This window comes from Octopus bimaculoides, chromosome 11 (genome assembly GCF_001194135.2).
Source record: "Octopus bimaculoides isolate UCB-OBI-ISO-001 chromosome 11, ASM119413v2, whole genome shotgun sequence".
Lineage (NCBI taxonomy): Eukaryota > Metazoa > Mollusca > Cephalopoda > Octopoda > Octopodidae > Octopus > Octopus bimaculoides.
This window is the reverse complement of record NC_068991.1, coordinates 43,176,327-43,185,384: the sequence shown is the minus strand read 5'-3', so window position 1 is coordinate 43,185,384 and position 9,058 is coordinate 43,176,327. Positions and strand designations below refer to the sequence as shown.

At 34.1% G+C, this 9,058-nt stretch overlaps 2 protein-coding genes across 3 annotated transcripts in view; one reads left to right on the top strand and one right to left on the bottom strand.

Annotated features, from left to right (window-relative positions):
* Nucleotides 1–3,259, bottom strand: part of LOC106873166 (galactosylgalactosylxylosylprotein 3-beta-glucuronosyltransferase 1) — a 66,576-nt gene extending 63,317 nt beyond the window's left edge. The window contains exons 1-2 of the mRNA XM_052971763.1: nucleotides 3,029–3,259; nucleotides 59–2,256 (exon numbers count right to left, since the gene is read on the bottom strand). The gene's annotated coding sequence lies outside the window, so the exon portion shown is untranslated. The remainder of the gene's footprint in view (nucleotides 1–58; nucleotides 2,257–3,028) is intronic.
* Nucleotides 1–9,058, top strand: part of LOC106873167 (prolyl hydroxylase EGLN3) — a 65,032-nt gene that overhangs the window by 23,979 nt on the left and 31,995 nt on the right. For both annotated transcript variants that reach the window (XM_014920396.2, XM_052971761.1), the window contains exon 3: nucleotides 8,191–8,327. In XM_014920396.2, coding sequence (XP_014775882.1) covers nucleotides 8,191–8,327 — 137 coding nt within the window. The remainder of the gene's footprint in view (nucleotides 1–8,190; nucleotides 8,328–9,058) is intronic.

Here is a 9,058-nt window from a genome sequence, read left to right as displayed (position 1 = left end):
TGAAACATATCAACCAACTGACCTTTAAAATTTAAAATTTGAAAAGTATTTAACTTACCTTATGCAGTTAAAGGGCAGTCCTGTATATCTTCTGTCTCCAGATTTGTGCTGGAATCAATCCTTTATTGGCGATCTGAGAGGAGTGTATATAATTTTGCTGCCTTAATAAAAAATTGGGGCAGCAGTTTTTTTTGTTTTCTACAGAAGAAATAAATGAGTACTTGGTGTAAATAGTTTGAATGAATACCGGGCCTTTTCACCCATTCTTTTAAATCTCATCAAAAATGTTTGATGTTTTCTGTGTGTGTATGTGTGCATGTGTGGTGTCAACAAAATTTTCTTTCTGGTTTATCATGTAATGCTAATAACTCAGTGTGTGTATATCTTTGTAAGCCACCCAAGAATCACTGTAGATAACTGAGCCAGGTTTGATGTATTTTTGAATTAGTGGAAGCAATGGGCAACGTCAATTTGCATGTTTTCATGCTGAAGTAGCTTGCTGACCTTATTGATGTCAATTAGCTGATCGTACCATATTACCAAACACAGAAGAAAGCGGAAGGAAGCAATTTCTGCAGTTAATGCATTTGCTTCTGAGTAAGCTTTGGAATCTTTACCTTTTGAAGCATTATGAATGCTTATCAAATGCGCTATGAATGCCCTTGGTTTTGAATTGAAGGAATTTTATGCTTTCAATTTTGCTTTCTCAGCGAGTGTCAGATGGATATTTCACATTGATGGAGAAGAATTCCTTCAAAGTGTTCTATCTAGAAGTTGATGCTGCAAAAAATGAATATCCATGCTGGAAGTAACCAAAGAAAGAGACAGCTGTCACTGATGAGCTTGCCGCATCACACACAATAAAGTTAAGACTGATTCATGCAAGGTAAATAGAACGCTTGCAGATTCTTCTGTAGAAATCTTGCCTGGACTCCAGAATGTTTTTCCTTCATATTACTGCCATTATCATAACTTTGGCCTCTACAATCCATTAGATCCAGCCCCAATGAAGCGAGCTTCTCTAAGAGCGATTCAAAAAGTCCGGCTCCACTTGTGTCAGTAACTTTCAAAAACCCAACAAAGTACTCTTTGATTTTAGTTTTGTCTTTTTGAAGTTTGAGGAAATGGATGATCATGGTCATTTGCTCCTGATGGCTGATATCTGGTGTGCAATCGAGTATGATACTGTAGTATTTAGCAACCTTTGAGTGATTGGTGATTTCTTTCAAAATGTGGTCAGAAATGAGTTATATCAATTCGTTTTGACTATCAAGTCCGAAATAACAAGCCACTGTTTCTGCATTCTGAATATGCTGCTGGTGTTTTGCCAAAATGGGATTGAACTTTGCAAGCAACTGCACTTCGCCTAAAAAATTTCCATTACCATGGATGTAGAAGCTATTGGAAACACCACGAAAGACCATATTCCTCTCTGCTAAAAACAGAACAATTGCCAAGATACATTCTAACACTGTGCGGTAATGAGCTTTCTCCTTTTCTGCAATTGCCTGTTTGTCAAGAGTTGAGGCTGTTTTAAGGCAAAATTCAAGCTCCTTCCATTTCATCATGTGCTGTCTATGGGCCATTGATTTCTCATGTTCTTTTAAGGTTTTGCTCAAATATTGCCAACTGTTGAATCTTTCAGATGTTAGTCTCATTTTACTGTGACCAAACAGCTTGCAACAGAAACTATATTCTGCTAAATTGAATATACAAGCCACGTTCAAACTATTGTTTTGCCATTTGGTAGCATCTTAGAATAGAAGTCGGGATTGAATCTGTAGTTTCCTTTTGATTTAGGAAACTTGTATTTTTTTTATTTGAACAGCTCCAAGTTTCATAATGCCAATATGCATGCCATCAGATATAGTTTCTGGCCAAGATGCAGGGTCAGTAGTGATAGTGACTGCTTCTTGTTGCACAACCATATTTTCAGCAATAGATAAAGGTTGTTGACAGAATGCATCATATAGGTCCTTTGCATTTCCCTCCACTGCTGAAAATGTAGTAACCTGCTGTGAATTTTCATTGCATCCATGCATTTGTTGTTGCTTGGTGTTTCCATCGTTATTTGCTTGCCTGTCTACTCCGGGCAGTGGTGCATTGCTATTTGATGATAGTAATGTCACTGATGTATATAGTAGCATAAATTGGTCCATAATTCCAGCCATATGGTTCCTATTGTTTGCCAGTTTCTCTCGTTTTTTGCGCTTTTGTGCACTGGATTCATGCTTTCGGAACAACATCACTTGAGATCTGAAATACAAGGTGCTCAGTAAAAATAGCATGAAATTTATTGTATAAGATTAATACAAGATTTACAAATGTTACATATGCATGTAATACTTAGGGCCTTATCGACAAGTATAAATATGCATCTTGGGGCTGCATGTATTTGGTTATGACAAACAGATACAGGTGATACAGATACAAGATACAAGTGTAATGTGTGGGTGTAAGTATAGCTACAGAACATGCAGTGAAATATAAATTTAAAATATGCAATTAAACCCATTTTTGCCCTTGTTCCATTTAGTGGGACGGTTCATTTATTGCACTTTTTTTCAGGTATCATTTCAAATAATTTATCTTCCAGACAGTCGCCGTAGATGCTTACATTTCACTACCAAAGAATCCTTTCACCCTATTTCAGTGATTTTCATGATCAATTGGTATAGGAAAGCTTTCATTACATTCATCAGATTCATAAGAAATGATGGAAGTTGAGGGAGACACAAGATCTTAGTTTGATTTTTTTGTATCTCTTGTTTTAGAGCTTTCCTGAGAAAGAACAGTGTCATTTTCATGACTACGTTTGAAATATCCACGAATATCCATTTCAAATCAAGTTATGTTAGAATCTTTAAAAAAAATCTTTAAAAAATACTTGTTCGAATTAGAATACAAAAAAATTTCAGTCCAAAACAAAAGCAAACTTTCAAATTATATATTTTTGAAAAATAGACGTGAATGTTCTCAAAGACTTAATAACAAGAGTGGCTGTGTGGTAAGTAGCTTGCTCACTTACCACATGGTTTCCAGGTTCAGTCCCACTGTGTGGTACCTTGGGCGAGTATCTTCTACTATAGCCTCAGGCCAACCAAAGCCTTGTGATTGAATTTGGTAGACGGAAACTGAAAGAAGCCTGTCGTATGTATGCTTGCTTGCTTGTTCATTCGTTCATTCATTCGTTCAGTCATTTGTTCATTCGTTTGTTCGTTTGTTCCTTCTTTCTTTCTCAACTAAAGGCGGGGCTCCAGCATGACAGCAGTCAAATGGCTGAAACAAGTAAAGGAATTAAAAACAGTCTAAAAAGCCTTTTTCCAAATTCTATATTTTATTGTTAGCTGTTGCAATATTTCAATTGGTTAGACAATACTACAGTTCAAACTACAGGGTGTCCTCAAAGTCTGGGTACATGGGGATTAACACATACTTTAAGAAATTATTATTTCTTATATTTAATTGTTTATGTTATGATTTTATTTACTCCATGTACCCAGACTTTGTGGACACCCTGTACAAAGTCAAAATACCAAAAATGCAAAATGTGAGGAATTTCTTACCTTTCTCTGAAATCACAAATTCGAGTAAAAAATAATAGTTTGCAAAATAAAAAACCTTGATCACAAACTAGTTACGGCTGAAGAATTGAGATGCTTGGTGACAGTGAGCAAAGAATATCTGTATCCATATATATGTGTGTGTGTGTGTGTGTGTGTGTATATATATATATATATATATATATATATATATATATATATATACATAATCAAGCCCTCTCTAACACTGGGTACTCTCAAAAAATCTCTTTTGTTAAAAACTTAAATTGTAAACCACCTAAAGCATCAATCATTAGTAAAGCTCCGTCATTTAAACAAATTAGTAATTCTAGAGTTGATTGTTTAAACGGAGGTATAGTAAATAAGTCTAATAAAAGCAAAAATGAAAGCACAGATACAACCAGCATAAATACAAATAGACTTTAGATTAAAAAAACATAAAGAAAAAAATCACACCGATGATAGTTCAGTTAGAGAAAACCATAACGATAGGAGTAATAATAACAATAAAAGAATTCCTAAACATAAGAACAGTAAATTACGCAACTATATATGGTATAACATATCATATAATGTAGCAGTTACAGGAAAATTATGCAAGAAAATATTTTCAATTATATCCAATAACTTTCCACCCATTCATAAATATAGCAGTATTCTTTCCACTAAAACTATTAGAATCTCATATTTGACTCTCCCCAATATGAAATGCCTTATATCTAAACATAATAAAACCAAAATTAAAAAAAGCTAGATTAAGAACAAACAATAATAATCAGTCTAACCCCAAAAATCCAGGAATTAATAATGATAGTATCCAAATTAATAATCCTGAGAATAATAATGTTGTTGATAATGGTAGTAATAATAGTAATTGTAATGACAACAACATTATTAGGCCCAATAACGCTATCCAAATATCGAATCACAGTACACTAGATGAATCACTAAACCTAGACCCAACACAGAATAGTGGCACACTCTATAGTACTTCCGCGTTAAATAACGATACTGCTACTACTAATAGAATAACCAGTTCCACCTCAAACAGTAATTACGGCAATAATTATACTCATCACAATTCCAATATAATTAATAATAATAATGTTGATAAGGCTAATAAATATAGCACCAGTATTAACGGCAGAAAGAATAGAGGTAGTGAAACTTGAAACAACTCCAATAGAGGTAATAACAATAATAGTAACGACAGTGTAGGTGTAAACTCTAACTACCCTAGAAGTAATCAAGATAACAATTCTATAAACAGTTTCCCTCCACATGCAAGCATTAGATGGCTTGGCAATTATAAATTTGGATGCAATTGTGTAACAACAACATGTCCTTTACTTGGAAACTGCCTAGCAAAAAACATAGTCTACTTTTGTGAAATAATTACGGAAGCAAATACTCTCACCTACCTTGGTTGCTCATCGTCCTGGAAATCTAGGTTCTATAACCATAGGTCATCATTTAGACTTAAGCATTAGGCTAATAGCACTTCGTTATCACGTAGAATATGGGAACTTAAAGACGAAAATATTAACTTTAACCTTAGGTGGTCCATAGTTGGATCGGCAGCGATTTATAAAAATAATAGAACTGGTTGCCAGTTATGTTCCTTAGAACTATTGAAAATCATTAGATTCCCTGAAAAGGACAAGCTAGTTAATAAAAGATCAGAATTCAAACCAACTTGTATGCGTAAACTGATTAAAACCTTTAAATACTATAAGCCTTAAGTCCCCATTTTTAATTTCTAATCACTTCATGATCTTCTCTCATTGGAAATTCCCTCATCTGATCCCTCCTGCCACTATTCAGGCATTGAATTAACAACTCCTGGACTTACCCTCAACCACTTAATTATTCAGTTTATTCAGGTATGATAGAGGACCTCAAATGCAAGTCTATGTGTCATTATGCACACTCTTTATGCTGTCAGTTTGGTCTACTTCAGAACCTCATCCTGTCCAGATCCTTTATAAATATTGAACACTGGGTTGTCATTATTTGAAAGGTTGAATGGCAGCTTAAAAGCAGTATGAGAAGTCCTACTCCTTGTGAGCATGGTTACAACAATTTCAGATAAATCTAATTCCATAGAAATTTGCTCAAGTGAACAGACTTTGTTGAAATTAGTTTTTCCTGTTCCACTAGTAATATCAAGGAAAATTATTCCTCTGGAGTCAGGTGACATCAGTTGTTTGATGTTTTTTAAGCTCTTTTTTTTTTTGTATCTGGCTCTAAGAGTAACTCATTTTGGCATACATTTTGCTCCATTTGCTGAATGTCATAGCTGGTTAGCTGAAAAATCTCATGACTGAGAGTTGCAGCTGCAATTCATCCTGGAGCTGGGACACTGTTCAAGATCTTGTCAGCCATGGGCTGAACAGTATTTTCAATGAGGTTTAGTCTCTGGTTGTACTTGGTAGAGGTTAACTCTTGATGTGGGTTTTCTGAGCTTTGTTTTGTATGATACAGTATGTCTTCTGTCGTGTGGTCTTGGAGATTACATTAGAGTTGCTAAGTATTAGATGGTGAATTGGCACAGAAAATGTTAACAATGAAGTTCTTCACCTTGTTTAGAAAATGTGAACTTCAACCTCTTTCAACATACTGTTCCAGTCTGCATTATCTTCCAAGAGGTATCTTATTTGGCAAGCTTCATGATATGTTGCAAGGATATATTTTGAGGCCTTAGAATGAGGTTGGGCTATGAACATTGTACAGGAGCAGTCTGATATATGTTATTAACATTTCTCATTTAAAAATCATATTTCCAAAAAGATAGTTTGTGGTTTTAAATGTCATGGAAGAGAGAAAATAACTTAGTCTTTCATTGTTTCACATTTAAATTAGTATATATTGTTATCATATCATGATTACTTTAAGTATTCTACCAGTAACTACAATAGTACCTGAGGACAATCATTTCACAAAATATACAGACAACATATACTGGAACATTGTGGTTATTAAAATTCCTCATTAAAAATATTGTTTCATTGAAAAGTTAGTATGCAGTTTCAAATGCCATTGAGAATAGAAAATAATTTATTCTTTAATTGTTTCACATTTAAATTTTTATACTTCTCAAATATTCAGGTATTTTGCACTATAAAGAGTGTTAACATTTTGGCGTTAAGAATGGCATCCAGCTGTAGAAACCCAACCAAAGAAGACATTAATGCATGATGCAGTCCTCTGACTTGTCAGATCCTGTCAAACATTTAGCCCATATCAGCATAGAAGCTAGATGTTAAATGATGATGATATATTTGACTAAATTAACAGAGAGAATTAGAGTAATTTATGTACCACAGTGTTTTGTGACAAGATTTGAATGCATCAAACTTTTCAGGAATGAAATTCAGAATTAGTAGCTTTCATATCTTGGTAGCCATTTAAATAACTTTACAAAGTGTCTATTGAGTCTTTTTTCACTGAAAATTTATTGCAACTACTTTGTCATCAGTTTAATGCCCACTTTTTCATGCTTGCATGAGCCAGATGGAATTTTTGAAGCAGATTTTCTACAGCCAAAGGCCCTTGTCATCAACTCTTACCTGTTAACAAACAAGCTAGATATGTTTTCACAGAAAATTGGAAACGATGGTCACTGCTTTTATGATAGTGATATTTGTTTATAAGTATCATTTAATGAAAAACAAGGAGACAAACACACCGTCCATCTACCAGATTCATTTACAACGCTTTGGTTGACCCAGGGCTTTAGTAGAAGACACTTGCTCAAGGTTCCACATAGTGGGATTGAACCTGAAATCATGTGGTTAGGAAGCAAACTTCTTAACTATGCAGCCATGCCAGTGTCTATTAAATAAAAAAAATAAATAAAGCGAACTAAAATCTTATTTTATAAAGAGAGGCTGATCTCTGACTGTCTGTCCGTCTGTCTGTCACAAGATATATTTGAAGGAGGGGAAGAAAGAGAGGAGAAAATGTTGTTGAGAGAGAGAAATACAGTGAAATAGTGAGAGTGTGTGTGAAAGATAGATAGATAGGTTGTGTTGTCACATTATAATTAAAAAGTTTTGATAAAATACATGGGAATTTTAAGTGCAAGTCTGTCAACACAATGCAACACAGACTTTAAAAAAAGAAGACTTTCACTATATAACAATATAGATAGGATTTTTTTGGCTGTTTGTGTGTGTGTTTCTGTATGTCTTTCAACATAGAGACAATGCAACACAGACTTTAAAAAGACTTTCACTATAACAACAGGTTGTTCTTAAGAGAGAGAAAGAGAGAGAGAAAGAAAGTGTGTTTAAATGATAGAATTAAAATTTGTTTCAAGAAGAAAAAAAAACAAGTTGTGGAGAGAGAGAGAGAGAGAGAGAGCGAGAGAGCGTGTGTGTCTGTGTGTAAAAGATAGATAGGTAGTATATTGTCACCTTAGTAACTAGCAAGACTTTCACTATATAACAGTCTACTATTAAGACAATGTATGTGCATGATTAACAAATATTTTTACTAGCAGCGTAGTGACAAGTAAAAACCTAGTTATTGATAAAACTGGGAGTGCTAAAATTAATGTTAAGAATTTTCTTAGATTTTTCATTTCAGAAATAATCTTGTCATTGTTATTTGTTTCTTTAAACAGAAAGATGGTGGACTTCTGCGAATTTTCCCTGAAGGTCAAGAGAACGTTGCTAATGTCGTACCAAAATTTGATCGCCTTCTATTTTTCTGGTCAGATCGCCGGAACCCACATGAAGTACTACCTACAAAGAGAAGCCGGTAAATAACTATTTTGTTTTCTATTTTTACTCAGCATATATTCTTTCTTTCTTGGACCTCAGCCTTTTCTTTCTTTCTTGGACTTCAGCCTTTTCTTTCTTTCTCTCTACCATTGTATGATGTTTACTTTAAAACTTTCAAGTCAACAGTTTAAGCAGTACCAAGTCATGATTACTAAACATAGTTATTCAAATTGATAATCCTGTTGTCAGATAACTTTTTACAAATTACATATATGCTCTGTACAAGATTACAGATCTAGGACAAGTACCAAAGCACATTCACATTTTTGATTATGTCTAAGCCAAAATGTTTGTTAAACAAACATTTTCTTACTAATACTCAACGACCATATATTCCCACTCCTTGCTATTATATCTGAAGTTACTGACTGTACTTACCCTATGTGAAAACTATTTCTCCTTTCACTTAACCTGCATTACACTTAGTTTCACCTTTCTTCCCACTGCTTTCTACAGCAGTTTTAATTTTATTATCTTATCCATATTTCTAATACATACATACATACATACATACATATGTGTGTGTGTGTGTGTGTGTGTGTGTGTGTGTGTGTGTCTGTAAACCTAAATCACCCTGGGCTGGACTGTTCATGACAGCTTACAGTGTGTATTAAGTTTTGTATCAGGTAATGTTTGTATTACATAAAATATATTTTTAATATATCTTACAACTCTTAGGCAGTGAGCTAGCAGAATTGTTAGCATGCC